General features: G+C 37.2%; 1 protein-coding gene across 2 annotated transcripts in view; it reads right to left on the bottom strand.

Annotated features, from left to right (window-relative positions):
* FIG4 (FIG4 phosphoinositide 5-phosphatase) overlaps positions 1 to 20,042 on the bottom strand; it is a 116,329-nt gene that overhangs the window by 84,821 nt on the left and 11,466 nt on the right. For both annotated transcript variants that reach the window (XM_008520377.2, XM_070559285.1), the window contains exons 2-6: positions 16,135 to 16,233; positions 14,748 to 14,871; positions 7,536 to 7,692; positions 5,926 to 5,976; positions 1,315 to 1,463 (exon numbers count right to left, since the gene is read on the bottom strand). In XM_008520377.2, coding sequence (XP_008518599.2) covers positions 1,315 to 1,463; positions 5,926 to 5,976; positions 7,536 to 7,692; positions 14,748 to 14,871; positions 16,135 to 16,233 — 580 coding nt within the window. The remainder of the gene's footprint in view (positions 1 to 1,314; positions 1,464 to 5,925; positions 5,977 to 7,535; positions 7,693 to 14,747; positions 14,872 to 16,134; positions 16,234 to 20,042) is intronic.

Below are 20,042 nucleotides of genomic sequence, written 5' to 3'. Positions count from 1 at the left end.
TATTCGAATTCAGATTTTGGATGACATAGTACAAATTAGTAATACTTTTAGCTTTTCTATTACTAAGAGTGATATTTGGAAGAAATGAAGCAAGCAAATATTCAGGCACACGTTATCTTACCCTCCACCTATATCTAGTAGGATAGGTTACAATCTGGGTGCCTGAACCTGGACGAATTTACACGACCTAGACAATCTGGGGTAGAGAGGGTGCACTAGGCCTTAGCTCAAGTGATAGTCAATCTAATAAACTAACAGAGTTAAGGGCAATGCCAGGGATGGCATCAATTTAAGTAACAGCCTAAGTCTTCTTAGAGTGAACCAGAACCTTTGGCAAAATGCTAAGAGAGCACAGCCTCTTCTTGGGTGTCCTTCAAGGACAAACCTTCCGGAACTTTATATTACATTCTACCTCAGAACCCGCATCTTCATCACTATCATTTAAGTTGCAAAGAGCAAGGCACCCAAAAACACGATCGACTTATTACGTTTCCATAGTAAGTCCAATTCAGCTAAGTTTGAAACGATTCTTTCACAACATTCACTTTAGCAATGCCTCTGGCTTTAGAGTTCTAGACCAACCCAAAAATCTAGGGATAAAGGTACCAATTCTATTGTGTGACTGGCTAGTCTGAGCTCTCCAGGGTCACCCTAAACTAGTCACACAGGAGTCCTGCAGTGATCCTGACAGAAGCAGGGCCATGAGGAGCCAGTAGGTCAAGCTGGGACCAACCAAAGTAAGAACAGCCTCTGACCTGCTGTACTGGTTCCTCTGGACATTGGCCATGTGTTCCTAACCTCCAGGCCTCAGTTTCCTACTTAGTCTTTATTTCTTTAAAAGTGGCATTATACCTGCTGAGCAGAGTTTTTATGAGAATTAGTGATAGTGTAAGTAAATGTCTAGGACACAATAGGCAACCCATGGTAACTTTTTTCCAAAACTCAGCCCATACTGAACTGGTCTCTGTGAAGGAAAATAAGGTGGTGGTGTGTATTCTCCAATATTCAGAAAAACAATTCTCCATTTAAACTTCACCAAAAGTCTAGACCTAAACGTATTACATAAAAAAGGGCACGAAAATTTGTTAGAAAATGTCAGCACACAATTTTCTGGCTGGCCCACAAATGAAACCACAAGGTCATTAATGATCTCTATAAAAATGAATCAGTCAAGAGCATATATCTGAAACAATCTCATGTAAGGACAAAGAGCAATGAGGGGTGGAGAAATATGAGGGAAATGTGAGTGAATTTAATGAGATGCATTTCATAGCTGCCCCATTAACATACAATTGATGTGTGAAAACCACCTACCGCTTCCACCCTGTGTAATTAATCCTTCGTCTTCAAAGATGTCGAAACTCTCCTGGCGAGTCTGGGTTGTTTCTGACTTTAACATCTCCAGGGGCATTCGCAAGACAGTGAGATTATATTGAAGTGAGTGGGACAAATCATAGCTGTAACTGAGAACATAACTGAAACTTAATAAGAATTACAAAAGTAAAACATATTTCACGGTCTTGACTCCCATACGGAATTAAAACCTGTTAACTAAATTACTTAGCACCTGTTACTTTACTTGGACGCAATGCTGTTCAAATAAGCCTGTAAAACACAGTAAACCATGAATATAATTGGAAATTAAAAGATCATTGCATGACCTAGGTATTTGCATGACTAGAAATATACAATATAAGGTGAGTGACCTACATTCATTGATTTGCAAGGTGCATTTTTATTTTTTCTAAAGACTGCCCCTGAGCTAACATCTTTTGCCCATCTTTTTATTTTCTTCTTCTTCACTCCAAAGCCCCCCAGTATATAGCTGTATATTCTAGTTGTAAGTCTTTCTAGTTGTCACATGTGGGACGACACCTCAGCATTGCCTGATGAGTGGTGCTAGGTCCGCGCCAGGATCCAAACCAGCGAAACCCTGGGCCGCCGAACTGGAGCATGAGAACTTAACCACTTGGCTATGGGGCCGGCCCCCCATGCATTTTTTGCTGCACACTGAAATCAATCTTCACAGCCTTGTGCAAAGGCGTCACACTCAGATGTATCTGAATGGAGTTCTATACATGTTATAATATCCACTGCAATAGTGCAAGGTCTGTACTCCAGTTTGAACAAAAATAATTCTATTAATTCTTAATGGTGGTACCATAACTGACTTTGTAATAAAACAAGAATAAGCAAATAACATAAGCCATTACAGTGAAACATGTTTTAGGAAAGCAACAGCCACCTAAAAAACTCTAACAGTCTGTGCAAATAAAATTTGGCCTATAGGCCAAAAGAAACACGTGAGAAAATTCTGATTTCACATATTAATAATTTTTTATAAATGTCTCTGGCTATATATTTTTAGCACAGAATTTCAGAAGGTATCTAGAATTCTTCAGGTTTATATAAATTTGTATGTATTTTAGTCATATTTTAAGATGGTCTGGAGAGTCACACAGTATTTTAATTATTATTTCTTCTTTAACTTACTTATATAATTTGATTGAAATTGATTTGTTTCATCTGTGAAATTCAATTTTACCACATTTGCTTGCTGAATTCATTCATTTTACTAACATCTAATCTCACAGGGTTAAAAAGCTGTATTAAAAAATTGGTTTTCAACCCCATTTAAAATAGCATCAAAAAAAATAAAATAGGAATAAATTTAACCAAGCTGGTGAAAGATCTCTACACTGAAAATGATAAGACACTGATGAAAGAAAAAGAAGAAGACACAAATAAATGGAAACAATTCTGTGTTCATGGATCAGAAGAATTAACATTGTTAAAAGGTCCACACTATCCAAAGCCATCTATAGATTCAATGAAATTCCTGTCAAGATTCCAATGGCATTTTTCAAATAGAAAAACCAATCCTAAAATCCATATGAAACCACAAAAGACCCTGGATAGCCAAAGCAATCTGAAGAAAGAACAACAAACCTGGAAGTATCACACTTCCTGATTTCAAATTTTACCGCAAAGCTACAGTAATCAAAACAGTATGGTCCTGGCATAAAAATAGACACATAGACCAATGGAACAGAATTGAGATCCCAGATATAAACCCATGCATATACAGTCAACTAATACTTGACATGGGAGCCAAAACACACAATAGGCAAAGGACAGTCTCTTCAATAGACAGTGCTGGGGAAACTGGATAACCACATGCAGAACAATGAAACTGGACCCCTATCTTACACCACACACAAAGTCTGAAATGGATTAAAGACTTAAATGTAAGATCATAAACTCTAAAACTATTAGAAGAAAACATACGAAAAAAGCTCCTTAACATTGATTTTGGCAAAGATCTTTTGGATATGACACCAAAAGTGCAGGAAACAAAAGCAAAAATAAACATATGAGACAACATCAAACTAAAAAGCTTCTATACAGCAAAAGAAACAAATCAGCAGAATAAAACACAACTTATGAAATGGGAGAAAATATTTGTAAACCACATATCTGATAAGGGGCAAAGGTCCAAAACATATAAGGAACTCATACAACTCAAGAGAAAAAAAATCCAACTAAATAATTGGCAGAGGACTTGAACAGATATTTTTCCAAAGACGACATACGAATGGCCAACAGGTACACAAAAAGATGCTCGACATCACCAATCATCAGGAAATGCAAATCAAAACCACAATGAGATATCACCTCACACCTGTTAGAATGGCTATTACCATAAAGATAAGAAGTAACAAGTGTTGGCGAGGATGTGGAGAAAAGGGAACCCTGATGCACTGCTGGTGGGAATGTAAGTTGGTACAGTCACTACAGAAAACAGTATGGAGGTTCCTCAAAAAATTAAAAATAGAACTGCCATATGATCCAGCAGTCCCTATTCTGGGTATGTATGCCAAGGAAATAAAACATTGTCTTGAAGAGATATCTGCACCCCTGTGTTCACTGCAGCATTATTCACAATAGCCAAGAAATGGAAACAACCTAAGAGTTCATCAATGGATGAATGGATAAAGAAGATATGGTGTGTGTATATATACACACAGACACAGACACACACACAATGGAATATTACATAGCCATAACAAAGGAGGAAATCTTGCCCTTTGCAACAATATGGATGAAACTTGAGGGCACTGCTAAGTGAAATAAGTCAGAAAAAGACAAATCCTGTATGTTCTCACTTATATGCAGAATATACAAAAACCAAACTCATAGAAATAGAGAGTAGAATGGCGGTTGCAGGGGCCAAGGGCTGGGGGAAATTAGGAGATGTTGGTCAAAGGGTACAAACTTCCAGCTGTAAGAGGAATAAGATCTGGGGATCTAATGCACAGCATGGTGACCATAATTAACAATGTTATACACTTGAAATTTGTTAAGAGAGTAGATCTTAAATGTTATCACCACACACACACACAAAATCATAATTATGTGAGAGGATGGAGGTGTTAACTAACGTTATTATGGTAACCACTTTGCAATATACATGAGTATCTTACCATCACAATGTACACCTTAAACTTACATATATTATGTCAATAATCTCTCAATAAAGCTGTGAGGGAGAGAAGCTGGTTTTTTACTTTTAACAATCAATTCCTCTTATTTAAAACAATTGCTTTATTCTACCTGAGTCTGAAGAATGTAGTATAAGCTTTTTTAAAAGCTTACTTATGAGACACAAAAACTTTAACCTACCTATTTTTACTTATGGAATGGCTTCACCAGAACTCAGAAGAGGTATTGTTGACAAAGTTGAAAAACATGAAGCAAGAGAAGACCATTTCTAACAGTACCACTGAGCTTCAGGAATAAGTCACAGAGGCGATAAACATAAAATTAAGCAATAAAGACCAAAAGCAGATGATAGAGACAAATACTATGGAAATATATACATTAAGTAAACATTTTTGGAAGTGAAAATTATTTCTTTAGGACCCCTTCACTATACTATTGTTAAAATAATTACCTCCTTCAGTTTTACATCAACGAAGACATAATCTACTCTACATAGTAGACAGGTTTTTCTCTACTTCATAGATAAATAAATGGTTAACTATGTTAACAATTTAAAAATAAATTTTAAAAAATGCAAAGTACCCCATCAGTATACAACATCAATCGCTCCAACACCCTAGATCCTCTTACAGTCAGTCCTATGACTCAAGTCCTTACGGTGCATGCTATTTTAGGTTCTACTTTTTAATTTGGACGTTATAGCTGATAGAATTTCCCAGTTAGTACAATAACGCTGTGTCTACTAGGCCCACATATTGGTCACATCAGTGGTGGTATAATCCTGATACTCTACTATAATTTACTTGCCGCTTGTTCAATTTTCAATATTTGGGCTGTCCCTTGGTTGGCTGGTTTGCTTGTCTCCATCATAAATGGAGAAGCTGGAAATGTCTCTTTTCAAGTAGGATTATTTTTTCTCTCCCGATTTATTGTCTTAGGATATACTTTCATACATACTTAATGCTATATTCCTCTCCAGGAAAACTATTAATTCACAATGCCATTAGTGGTACACTGCTTTGCAACAGTTCTTCCTATTTTGAATTTATTTTTTCCTACTTTGCCCAGCTTGTCAACTGAAAATTGAGCTGTGAAGCTGTTACAACTCTGTATTAGAGACTGAATGCAGATTTCATTTTTGTAATTCAAAATTACAAAATTAGAATATTTCATTAAAATCCCATCTAAAACAAAGGTGATTTTTATAGTGAGAATAATTACCCTTTAACTTACCCCTTGAAATTTTCAAATAGATATTTAAAAGAAGGAAATACTTGTACTTTTATGTTTTTAGATGAAATAATTTGGTCATTTGAAAAAAGAACACAAGTCCTACCGTGTCCTCTGATTCTGTTTTTACCCTCTGGAAAATAATATAAACATTTAAGTGACTGACAGGAGAAAAACTAAGTTCAAACTTACCTAAAGTAAAAATTGCTAGATAGGTCCACATTTTGAAATATTCGTAGATACCTAAAAAACAAAACAAACAAACAAAAAACCCCAAAGCATAAAGATGGGGTTTATAAATAATATAAACCTCTTCAACTTCTTCCCATCCCTTAGATTCACATGCGCTGGTCTACCTGATTCACTTTTAATCAATATACGATGCCTGCCTGTAAGCTATACGGGAGAGAATTTTTTTCAGTGAATGTAAGACAAAAGTCCACTTTATCCAGTAAACTCTATTTATATTCATCTGAAACAAATTATTTAACAATCCCACTTCCAAATATCATCAAAGACAACGTCACAAGTCTCCAGAAAACCATTATCTAAGAGAGTCTTAAGCAAGAGGGCTACACCACCTTTCCATTTTGGTTTGTGTATCTAAAACAACACCATAAAAGTACAGAGTGTAATTAAAATCTAAAACTGTTATCTTCCCTAATAACTTATAAACATGCCTAACTTTGTTCCGTTTTAACCTTTGTAATATTAAAATCACCAATTCTATTCTTTTCTCTATCAATTTATTAATGTGTTACCAGCCCTTCCCCACATTCCCAAGGCTCCAATAATTTCCCCCAGAAAAAAGATTTCAAATCTATAGAAAAACTGGGGGTAAAAAAACAGTACAACAAACAACAGTATGTCCTTCATCTGAATTCACTGTTAAATCTCTCTCCTTGAACACACTCACACACATATTTTCCTTTTCTAAATCATTTACAGTAAGTAGCAGACATGATGACACCTCACTCCTAAAGATTTTAGTATATATCTATTATGAACAAGAACAATCTCTGAAATAACCACAATATCATTATTACAACCCCAAATTTAATATTGACCCAATATCACCTACTATATAGCCCATATATAAACTATCCCAACAAAGTCCTTTATAGTTCTATGTGGATGTATGTGTACATGTGTACAATCCAGGGTCCAACAGAAATTCACATGTTGCCATGAATTGTTCTAAATGAACAATTCACTTGTTGTCATGTCTGTTGTTGTGTTTGTTCTAAAATCCAGAACAATCCTCTGGGTATCTATCTTTGATGACATTGACATTTTTGAAGAGTCAGGCCAGTTGTCTTACAGAATGTCCCACAATAAGGATTTGTCTGATTACTTCCTCATGCTTAGATTCAAGTTAAATATTTTTAGCAAGAAAACTATACAGGTAATCTGTGTCCTCATTGCTTCACATTAATAGGCAAATAATATCAGTTTTGTCTCATTATTGGTGATGCTAAGTTTGATCATTTGGTTAAGTATGTTTGCCATTTGTTTCCTCTTTGTAAATAAAGAGATTCATTGAGTATGATATGTTGAGACTGAGTGAATATTCTATTCCTCAGTAACAATCTCTCATCTAATGGTTTTAGCAGCCATTGTTGATCCTCGCCTGAATCCATTATTTAAACAGAGGTTTTTAATAGCCCTTGAGCAAAAGTTGTAGAATTCTGAGCCAGTATTTTATATTTTTAATATAACATTTATAATCTTTTGACAATAGTTTTGTTTTCTAATTGGTCTACCACATTAAAAAAAAAATAGTAGTTACCACCAGTACATACCTAGCTTCATCAGGATGAGTAATCCGTACAGAATCATTTGGTATATAGATCATATTTGTATCTTCAATCTTATATATTGCATGACCCCCAATATCTGCCATCTTCCTCCTTTTAGTTATTAACACAATATAATAACCTTCTAGAAACCTGACAAAACCTACACAACAAAAAAAGAAAAATAAATATGATATTTCCTAAATTTAGTAATGCTTTTAGATACATGGTAGAAGACAAAAGGCTTTTGACACATTTCCTACATTATTACTGCTATGATTTATAGCCACATAAATTTTCAGTTGTCTAGAATTATTCTCTAGAAATATCTATACTGACATTTACTTCACTTAAAAATACTACTTAAAACCAATCTTTTTCATTCATTCCTCTATATTTAGTCTCATTCCAAATAGGATTGAGATGTTTTAAGCAAAAAATATACAAGATTGAGGGGAGTTGTTGTTCAATGGGTATAGAGTTTCAGTTTTGCAAAATGAAAAAGTTCTAGAGATCTGTTGCACAGCAAGGTAGAAGTTAACACTACTGTATTGTACACTTAGAAATGGCTAAGACTGTAACTTTTGTATTTTTTACATACACACACACATAGTGGTAAAAAGTATGTAAAAATAAACAAAACACAAATTCTCAGAAACTTACAGTCTTGTGCTAACAGGAGCTGTCAATCTTGAGGCGGGATAAAGAGTAAGCACCTCCCTAGATTCATTGGATCATGGAATGTCCTCCCCTTCTTTAAAAAGAAATTAACCAATGGATAAATGTTCTGTGGAACATACTTTGGGAAACGTTGCTCAAAAGGAAGAACAAACTTCATGGACTCTTGATTACTAGAGGCAAAATACAACTTAAGCCAGCTTTAAAAAAAGAAATTTGTACTGAGGATACTGAGGTGATCCATGATACCAATGGGCAACAATACAATTAGGCCTCAGGAAAAAACCTAGTCAAGATGCATCTCTGAACATGTGCTCCATTCTGCCTCTCCACAGACCAGGCTCCTCCACTTCTCTGGATCATGTGGTAGGAAACACAGCTGCTGACAGCCCTAGGCTTTTCATCCGAAAGCTTCAGTGGGAAGAAACAAATTTCTCAAGTTCAATTCCAGAATTCCTAGAGAAGGACTTGAATTGGCCCATCCTGGGTTTGGTGCCCAGCCCTGGACCAATCAACCGTGGCCAAGGAATAGAGCCACATGGCACTGGAAGCCACTTATACAATAACTAGGTGACTTAGATGGGGGAAGGGAGAGGTGGTGCCAGTTTCCAGAAAAGTAGAGGGGTTGAGCAAACAAAACAATATATCCAGTGAAATGCATATCCTTCCTGCAATATTCCACAAAGCTTTTACAAGTATTAGAACATTATAAAGTCATATTTTATGGTAATCATTGGAATGCACATGTTCTATATTGGTGATTAAAGAAAGACTGTATGTGTTAATTTTCAGTAGCACTAAGTTCTCAGCAACACACTAGTTACCATACAGTCTTGGTTGAAAATTTTCTAGCTCCCAGGACTTTTGCTTTGGGAGTTAAAACTAACTCACTTGGTGGTTAGTGGGGAGGAAGATAATTTTGAAATGGCAACATGAGGAACTTGGTAGACTCTTTCCCCAGGGAAACAACCATAAATGGTGAAAATTATAAAAACAAAACAAAACATGGAAAGTTTCTGGAAATTCTCCTAATGGCACATAGCAAACAGAAAAACATTTATTCAGGAAAATCTACTAAATCTTGGTGAGAACAGCAAGTCTGTAGCATTTGAATCAGAACTTGCCTCCCTTCCACACCCCTTCTCAGGTCAGCATGACAGTAGATCTATCCTGGGCAGGTGTAGACAAAAAGACAGTACTACCCTCTTTCCCCAGCTCTCAGTCCAGGGCCACGGCTTCTGCACAGGAGGTTATCATCCCCTCCAGCTCTGTTGCAGCAGCTCTATTCCAGGTGAGCACATCTGAAATCTGGGGCTCCTTTCTTCTACCCAGCTTCCACTCATAGAGTGGAGGCTCACCCCAGCATGACTGTCAAGAATACTGGGTCCCAAACCCCCTCACCCCAGCTCACTCACAGGATGAGTCAGATACAGCCATACACAGCTGACTTCCTATCAAAAACAATGGAGGCCAGAAGGCTGTGGGATCACATATTCAAAGCACTGAAGAAAAAAACCTGTCAACCAAGAATCTTATATCTAGCATAACTACCTTTTAAAGCTAACTTTCTTGTACACACGTGTGAGTGTGCTGGCTCACTCTCCCCTCTTTCTCTCTCAGAGTGCTATATTCTATAAAGTCTGAGCTAGGATCTTGGTGCTAGGAATTTTACCTCTAGAATTGACAAATATCTATTGTCTGTGTTGTTGTTCTCAGCTGACAAGAAAGGAAATTAGTAATTGAATACATTAACATAAATGAGCCAAAATATATAAGAGAAAAAAGCCTCAAGGATTTTATGAGCTCTGCTACTGAGAAAAAATGCTATTAAAACAATGAAAAATACTTATATTTTTGAGATCTACAAAGCACAAAGTGCTTTTGAAGAATGTTCATTTACATTCCTTTCCCACCCTTAAAGACTAGCCAAAAATTCTCTGATTAAAGCTTAAGGATATAGGAATGGGTAGGGAAAAAAAAGCTGATGACAATCTCATTAAAAGCAAGTTAGGAAGTAGTTATCCTTTTAGAAGGACAAAATTTACAAAAGAAAGGCTCTTGGAAGCAGCCTAAAAACACTCAAAAAGAGAATCTAATTGGGTTTAAGTAATAAATATTTCCAAGATGAATGTTTCCCTTTTACTCTTGCTACACATTTATTTTTTATACAAAAAAGTTTCTCTGTAATTTCTCTCAGCCTACATTCCAATTGAATTTTAATTTTATGCTTTTAGCTCTAGATTATTTATATCATTCTACATTTCCTTTCATAATTTTAATAAAGGAAAATAAATATGCTGCACAAAAGATACTCTTTTCCACTAGCACAAAGGCCTTCAGCATAGTATACAGTAGATTTTCTTCTTCCTTCTTACTACCCAGTTGGATATGTCACTCTCTTTTTAAAAACTTCCTGTCAAATACAGCCAAAAGGCTTCAGTCTGGCACAGACCTCTGCCAAGAGGCAGCCAACTCATCACTTTAACACACTGAAAACCAGAACAAGCTTTTTCATCTTCATTCGATGCACTTCTGATCCCAGACCAATCTCACTGAGTACTTCCCAGAAGCTTAGATGACAGTCGTCATGCAAAAGTGATTTCTCTCTCTCCAAGGAGAGAAGGCTATGTCATTTGAGACAGACACCAAGCAAACCACATAAAGAAGGACAGTAGGAGAGAATGGAATGGTGTGGAGTTCTGGTGGCTGGAGGAGAGCCCACCAGCCCACCAACAGGGAAGAATACAACATCCTGTTTGGGTGGTCAGCATGTCAGCTGGTCACTATGTTGAAAGCCTTCAGGGAGAACAGCGCTCTGGCAGAGAAGTATGAAAAACCTCCACACGGTACCCGGGGCCTCTGCACAATAGAGCTCTCTGGAACCAAAGTGACTCTCTAACACCAAATCTACTGCTCCCCTACTAGTCTGAGGCTCACACGTCGCTGTTGTTTTCATTATTATCTTGGATCTGCAATTTGTTTCTAAGGGTGTTGCTTTAAATACCAACCAAGTCCACCACTTAGTCTGCTGCGATGACACTCATTCTCCCACTCCCCTTCAACGCACTAGCAGCTTAAGAGTATCCTCTGAAGATGACACAGGCAGAAAAAGGACACAGACCTGAGGCTATGTATCCCAAGGGGCTGCGATGGTCACAGAGCTGACAGTAGTAAGGAGCACATGCCACCACCCACCGATTCCATTCATGTACCCCAGGACCAGATAACACAGCTTTGTGAGGGATGCTCAAGATCCCATCCAGTGGTTTCTCAAACCACTGCTGGCCGTCATATAACAATGGAGCAGGTCAGAGACGGGCAAGGCAGCTATAAGACTGGATCCATCAATGTCTAGGGACCAGCGATGGTCCATGAGGTTTCAGTACCAGCCCATGAAAAGACAAGTAAACAAATTGAAAGTAAGGATTTAGAAACTTTAGACCAATTTGAGATTGCCCTAATATCTGAGTGCATGATCAATGAACTTGCCTTGAACAGGCATAGACTAGTTTAGATATTACTGAATTTGTGTGATGAGACACATGCGGTCCAACCTGAAGACAAGTTATGCACAGTAAGGTCGTGTTGGTCTGTGACATATTGGTGGAAAAAATCTGGTCCTTTACTACAGATAGTTGAAAAGCACTACTTGAGATTCTTTGGATTGTGAACTAAATTAACCATGATAACAGTTCAAAATATTCCAGCAAAAATACAAATTAAACACGCTGAAAAAGTTAATAAGAGAAAATATTGTAGTCACAGAAGACATTTTAGACATTTCACATACATATTATTTTGACAACCAGATTATATCTTTTTCAAAGATAAGTATTTTGTGTTCTGCTATTTCAGTATCCCTCATTATTTCTAAGACAGTACTAGACAAATCGTAGACTTTCACTAACTCCCTTTTACTCTTCACTGATTCTAAGCTTTATTTACATGGTTGAATCAGAATACATAAAATGCATTTCTGCAAAAATAATAAATGCTCACTTAGTACATTATTGTGTCACTTTGCTAGTAGGTCAGTCTTTCAGTGACTTCACCATCCAAGGACAGTCTCAAACCCAAGAGGGCTTTAATTGCAAGAGAAATAGCTACCACAAAGCTAAGAAGGGTACCTCTAAGAGTAACACGGAGACACCTTCAGCTCTCATGCAAAGTTTATTAGCTAATACTTGTGTATAAAATAAATGTCTGGTTGCAAACTTGGGTATCAATTGATTAAAATAAAACTGGTTTTATAAGCTTAGTTATCAATAGATTTAAAACATGGCAAGGAATGTTGCTAAAAGCAAAAATGCCAAGAACAATGACGAATGATGAAAGTACCATAAAAACAAAGCAGTACAGCAGTCTAGGGGCCATTTAATGGAAAGGAGAACTCCCCAATATAACTCCAGAACACCCGCAGGCAGCTAATCTTAAACACAGTTCAATAACTGATCTTCACTTTGTTATACTTAATCATCAAGGACGGTTCAGTTTTGGATAATAAACCCTGGCTAATGAGGCATTCACAATTATGTGCACCTTGGGAAATTTCCACTAAAAAAGCTTAATAAAGTATCAACATTTAAAGGAAGAAGTTTAACCAATTAAGTAACTAATATTTAAATTAAGCCTATTACATTTAAGACACATCTCAGTTCCAGGGTTTTTTTTCCTTTTATTTAAAATATAAGCAACACCTAAAGTGGAATTTAACATACATAGAATTCATGGAATTTAAACATATGAACTCATATGACATACACAGACATGCACACAGCCACAAAAATTTATCCATTAAACATGTAACCTCAAGGGGCTTGTCAAGACTGAGCAGAAGGTAGAGAAAAGGGGCCAGTCCTAAGGAGAAGAAACTAACAATACCCTCCACTCTTAGCCTTCCTTGCAGCCCCCTAAGACACAAAATGGACCTAATGGGGTCACATATGAAGAGCTACAAGAGCACAGTGAAAAAAACGAACTTCAAATATGGCAGAACACTATAAATTTCAATAAATATAGAGTCACAAAATAGAAAGTGCTACTCAGAAAACCTGACATAAGAATTTAAAACTATACAGTATAGTCAAGTCTATATTAATTTTGTTAAGATCTATAGATAGCAATCACTCATCCAATAGTGCATACAGTCCAGCAGGTTTAAGAAGCTCAGAGATAATTTTGTAAGTGTTAAAAAAAAAAAGACTCGAAGAAAGGCTCTGCCAAAAGAGAAGCTGAGATAAAATTGCCCTCTGCTTGGCGTCCAAGGCCCCAAGCAATCTGGCCTCACCCAGCTACCTGCTAACATTCCAAGACCCATGAGCTTCTTCATGCTTCTGCCTCTGCTGTCATCTGCACTGGAGTTCTCTCCTCACATCCAGCCAATCGTGTACCTCCTTCAGGGTCCAGCCAGGGTCTCGGCTTCTCCAGGAAATCTGGAGAAACCTGGCCACTCCAGGTCCAAGTAATCTACCTCTTAAGGAATCTCCAATACCAGGTGCCTTTTACTACACAGCTTGGCTCTTAATTACAATCTTGGAGCTGTTTCACGTGTGTTGGTTTTTGTCCCCCATCCTAGGCCAATCATCCTAAGACTCTCAGGGACAAATCCATGGTACGGCAAAGCAGGTTTATTGACCCACTGCAGTGAGGGACAACGCACACCAGAGGAACTGTGGGCATCTCACAAATGCCCCACAGGCCAGACAGCTGACTCCTTAAAGGCCAGAACCATTTCTATATTTGTTTGTGAATAAATAAAGCAAAGGAGTTATTACAGGATTTGGGAGAAGGGTGGAGTTCAGGTAAAATTTAAATGAAGAGGCTCAAACCAAAGCAGGACTCTATGTAAAGCGATCAACATCAAGTCTGGACTGTGAGGTCAACTCAGGGTTCCGTTTCCTTGAAAACAACAGAGGTAGCACAGCTGTGGACTGCTGTGTCCAGAAACCCCGCATCTGAAGCTCTGCATCTGAGTTGTAAACCGAGGCTGCTTCTCTGTGTCAAAGCAACTTAGGTTGTTCAGGCAAGAGAGGGATGTTTTCTCTTACTGACATAATTTCAAACAGCAAAGTTTCTGATTGTCATTTTAGAGAAGAAAGTTTCTGGGTGACTAAGCAAGCAGTAGTCATTCAAAGAAGGGGGTTATGACACTTTGCAGCTGCACATGTCCTTGGGAGAAATTGCAGTTAATTTTAAACCTGGTTTTACCTGTATCTGTTTTTCCAGCTGATAAATCCCAGATGTTTACAGCCCAATCAAATTTTTACTTTTTCATTCCTCAACAAGCCAGACAGCAGACTCCTTAAAGGTCAAAACCATTTCCATGTTTGTTCGCATCCTATATAAAACTGAGCACAGTGCTGAGGACACAGCAAGTGCGATAATAGAAAGGCTGATACCTGACTGATGGATAATGAAGCTTTAAACAACCAAAGCCACAGATGACAGGTCATAATTATAAAGCTATATAGCCCTGCACACTATCTTTGTGTGTTCTATGTAGGAAAAAAAGAGGTAGTAAGAGAGAGGTACATTTCTTACCTACAACACCAAAAGCTGAAACAGCTCGAAATAACCCGGAGGATCCTTTCTGTCCCATCTTGGTTCTATTTCCTAGATCCAGGCGGCCAAGGAGCTCTCTCACTTCTTGTTGAGTATACACATGCTGGAAATAAGCAAATTTAATCTGTAAGGTTGTGCTTACTCTGGAGATTGATTATTTATCATTTATCCCCGGAAATTAAAAGTTGCCTACGAAAATCACTAGCTATTTCATAAAGAAGTATATAATAAGCTACAATTTTAAAAAGCCAACAAATTCTTTATTATTAGCAATGAAGGGTGATTATTAGATCACATGTTGCCATACTAAAAAGTTGTGTCAAAACTTTATCTTCTGAACCATCGATTTAAAGGATCTACAAACAAATTTCAAGAAATATGTGACTTCTTAAAACTACATGCAGTTTTGATTGTATATACATATGCATATTTTTATGCGGCCCATAGCTTTTCTTAGTTTCTCAAAGGAATCTCTGATTAACCACTCATACTCCCAAATAAAGCCAAGAATAGTTACATTTTATTAATAAAAACTCCCAGATAGTGACAGGGTGTGGGATGGGGGAGGGGAGTGTGGGATGGCATCAGGAGTACAGGAAACCACAATATACAATTTATCTAAAATTATTATAACATAGAAAATAGTTTTCCAAAGAAGTTAGTGAAAATGGGTTCCAGACTGTAGCTACTAACACATTTGAGAACCCAGGAATCTACATGGATTCAAAAATATTCACAGACAGGAACTTCAATACAAACGGTAAGTTAGGTTGTCTTGTTTGAAAAAGTTAAAATTAACTGTTCAATTTCATTTTTGACTAACAGCCTCATGTTTCTGTGCCATCTGAACGAAGTCTCTGTATTCCTGACTTTGGATAATGTAACTTCTGGATAAGAAGAGCTCAGCATTTCTCTAGTGCACAGCAAGTCATCAGAAGATCACCCAGAACTGAGTTTTAGCAGCGTAATTAAAAGTCTGGAATACAGAGGTCCTCCCTGACTTCAAGAAGCTTCATATTAAAGCATAGTAAGAAATAACGTCTTCAGTAGATGCAACAGCGAGAGTTATATTGAATCCTTAAAATGTCACCTCTTTAAGAAAATATATTTGTTACTTTATCGAAAGAGTTTGTTTTGTCAAACGAATCAAAATGAAGGACCAAGTGTAATTCTGGCATACTCTTCAACATCAGTAGCTTGTAGAAACCAGATTAGAGATTCAAAGTCTGGCCAACCAACAAAAATAATTGTAATTTTTAGATAAATGATAAAAAAATTATATATTACTAGAAGCTATAAGGGTATTTCATATTTTTTAAACAAGTACAAAAGTTTCTGTATATATTCAGGCTTGCGAAATACTTACCCTATCATCAATGATGACCAAATCCTTGGGCTCTGTTCTATCAATTTTCAAAACACGATATTTCGTTTCTGCATGATTGCTCCCAACCAGAAAGTATCTCTATAAATAAAAAGAAATGTCACTAGTTCTTTAAGGCATTTTGCCTTATACACATTTCATAACCACTTCAGTTTTTGAAATTAAATACATTCATAAAGTCAGGTTACTTTTTTAAAAGAAATATTTCTGTTAAATATAACTGGCTGATTAAAGAAAGGCTGATTCCAAAAGGTCAATTTTAAAATTGAAATATTCTTAGTGGTGTCATGATAAACATCAGTCTGGTATCTGAACATACCCAGTAACCAGGTCAGATGAATTTAATTATATTATATAGAGATTAACCTAACTGATTGGAGACTGATGTTTGAACTCAGGCAGGATACAGCAGCTCTGGTAGAATTAGACAGCTCAAGACACAATTAGGAATGCTCAGACAATTACAGCTATTAAAATATTGATATTTTATCAAAGATATCTTTACAAATTCTTTACAGAAGACTGAAAATGTCTTTAATATAGCAACTATAAAAATCCACCTCAAAGTCCTATAAAAGATTAAAATGAGTATACTTTCCCAAATGGCTTTTTACAGATAAGCCACAGGAAATAATTAATATTCTTTCTTTTCTGAAACACTTCCTTGCAGCATTATACCTGAAAGTGTTAGTCTTCTTAAATGAATACTGAGAATAAAGTAAATAATAAAAATGTAGAAAAATAATAATATTTAAAGAAAAGTAATATTTAAAGAAAATGCTTTTAAGAAAACCTAAATAGGATAAATGATTTTTGTTGTTCTTGTTTTTGTTTTTGTTTTTGTTTTTGTTTTTTGCTGAGGAAGATTAGGCCTGAGCTAACATCTGTGCCAATCTTCCTCCACTTTATATGTGGGTCACTGCTACAGCATGGCTGACAAGTGGGTAGGTCCACACCCAGGATCCGAACCCCCAAAGCCAGGCTGCCAAAGTGGAGCATGCCGAATTTAACCACTATGCCACAGGGTTGGCCTCAAGATAAGTGATTTTTAAATTGCATTTAAGAACATAAGTAAAACTCCATTAGGAAAAATAAATTATTTAAGGATATTTTGCTTCAAAAATATCCTTTAAAGTAGCACTTTTTCAACATTCCAGAAATTAAGAAGACATTGCCACAATCGATTGGCAACTTATCTCATCAGTCAGATAAGACATAGCTATATAAAGCAATTAAATAACAAATAAGATTCTCTAGATTAATGGCCAGACTGAAGTATGTAGACCACAGGAATTCAGAGCAGGCAAGATTAACATGGGTACTATAGAAGCAGAGAATGTCAGAGCACTCAGGATTTGAACTGAGCCTTAAAGGATGGGTAAGATTGTTAAAAGTAAGATTTTACTGGATATCAGAAAATGAGCACTTGGTTATTTGTTTTAATGCTAAATCTGTAGAAATAGATGAGGTTTTTTATTATTGAGTATATATCTGGTTATAAAGGTCTGATCTAGACTTCCAGGCTACAAAGAATATAACTACATGTTAAAAGATGATGCGTTAGACCAGTCGTCAGAGGAACGCTAATCAAAAAACTGAATCCCTCATCGCCTAAGACGGATCAAGTCTGGAGGACACTACCAATTATAATGAAGTGGAAATAAAGCAATTTTAATAAAAATTAGTAAACTAACTTGAGACATCCATTGTCTTGAGGCACTGGAGGAGCAGCTGGAAGGGGAGGTGGATTGAGAGGGAGGGAGTCAAAAGATTCTCTCCTTGGCTTCAGCTAAGGATCCTGTCTCTGAGACCCTACCCACACTGAGAGGAGAGGGGAACCAACCTAATAAAGTTAACTTCAGAAGAATGGTTTCTAAACTGTACGTGCTTGTCAGCAGAACAGGGAGCCACCTTCTCGAGGTCTGGAGGAAAAACAGTTCCCAGGAGAGGAAACAGCAAGTGCAGGGGCCTGAAGTGGGAAGAGGCTTGATGTGTTTGTCAGAGGAACAAGATTATGCGAGAAAAACACCTATGCTCACAAACACCTAATGCAGTGAATGCTGCTCAACACAAAGAAGGCACTCAGTGAGTGTTAGCTCCTTTTTTCTCCTTTACTTTTTAAGATGTCAGTGAGTCTATGCCATTGTATTTAAGAAAAAGACAGAAAAATGGAGGAAAAAAAGAGTACCCCAGAGGAAGAAAAACATGTGCAGGTCCAGAATGGAACCAGAATGGGAGAATGCACAAATCTATTAGTAATCAGTCTCAGTCTTTGTCCCCAGGAGAGAAAAGCATGCGAATTAACAACCATGAATAGCACGCTGTAATAGAGGTAGGAACTGGATGCAAAGGGCAGTTAACACAGGAAGTTAACACAGGAAGGGCCTTTAACTCATTTGGGGAGGGTCAGAGCAAGCTATCCAGAGAGGCTCGTGTGGTCTTGATGCTGAGTCTGCCCTTGAAGGACCTCTGAACAGGACTCCATGTACTGAGCCAAGATAGAACAAGTAATACTCACCGTCTCCACCTGCAACAATCCTCTCTCATCACCTGCCCCTCCCTGCAACCACTTTTGTTTATTTCTAAATTTAGCACTTACTTCTGAGGACCTTGTCTAAATTTGTTTGGGGCATGTCTGCCCCCTTTACCTAATTATAAGCACCTCAGGATGCTGGGGGCTAACTTCCTAACCTCTGTGGTTGTTAATTCTAGTCTTGTAGCACAAGCTGGTTCCACAGGCATTGGGTAAATGTTAGGAGAAAGAACCGCCACCTATCGCAGACGAATCATTTAAATTGCGGGGTTAACTTTCTGCAACGTTTATGCTAACCCCTCTTTTTTGGGTAAGCACACAGAAGGTGAAGTCAGCCCCTTTAAGTCAATGACTCAGTAAGGAAGTACATTACAACTTTAAGGGAGGCAAAATCCCAGAATGAAATTCCTGGAATTTTAATAGATCCTAAGAAAGCTAAAGATTAATTGCAATAGGACTATGATTTGGCAGTTTGTAATAAAAAGACAGAGTTCCAGAGAGGCCAGTGGGCAAATGCATGATTGGCCTTTGGAGCACACACATAGGAGGGCGGATCGACAGCTCCCTTATCCAGACGCTTCCAAAAACCCCATGAAGTAGAGGAGCCAAAAGCGAAAAGCCACAGAGCTTAGAAGCAGATCTGAGCCGGGGAGAAACGGGAAGCAGTACAACTATCCACATGCTCTCTCTTCTCAAGTGGTCTAGGATCCTAAAAATGTTTTGCGCAGAGAAGAGCGACCTCATGTGGAGCCAGTTAGGTGGGAAAGAAAACCAAACGACAAAATCACTCCCCAGCACTGCCCTCTGGTGGGCAGCTGACCACCGACTTTCACGCCAGGTTTTTTAAAAGGTAACTTTTCCACAAAGACCTTGTTTCTACTTTGTTTCATTTCCTTCCTATAAATAAATTAACTCTATAACTATGCACATCCTTGGACTTTGTTACATTTACTATTATGCTTCAAAATGGACCTCAACATTTGCCCTGAAATATCTTTTCTTTAAATTCTTCTCCCCTGCTGGTTTTTTTCTAATTTTTTATTTTGAAAAATTTTCAAACCGACAGTAAGATTAACAGAATAGTATAATGAAAACCCACGTGTCCTTTACCTAGATTCACCGTTAACATTTTGCTACACTTGTTTTCTCCATCCCTTTTGATATAAGCTTTCTCTTTCCTGACCCATTTGAAAACAAGTTGCAGGTATCATACATAACACATCATCCCTAGAAATCTCAACTTATATTTTCCTAATAAAAAGGACATTGTCCCACATAATCATAAGACCATTGATACAATATTATCTATATACAATCCATATGCAAATTTCCCTGTGTCCCTATAACATCCCGTATG

Source organism: Equus przewalskii, chromosome 9, assembly GCF_037783145.1.
Source record: "Equus przewalskii isolate Varuska chromosome 9, EquPr2, whole genome shotgun sequence".
Classification (NCBI taxonomy): Eukaryota; Metazoa; Chordata; class Mammalia; order Perissodactyla; family Equidae; genus Equus; species Equus przewalskii.
This window is presented reverse-complemented; position numbering and strand designations above follow the sequence as displayed.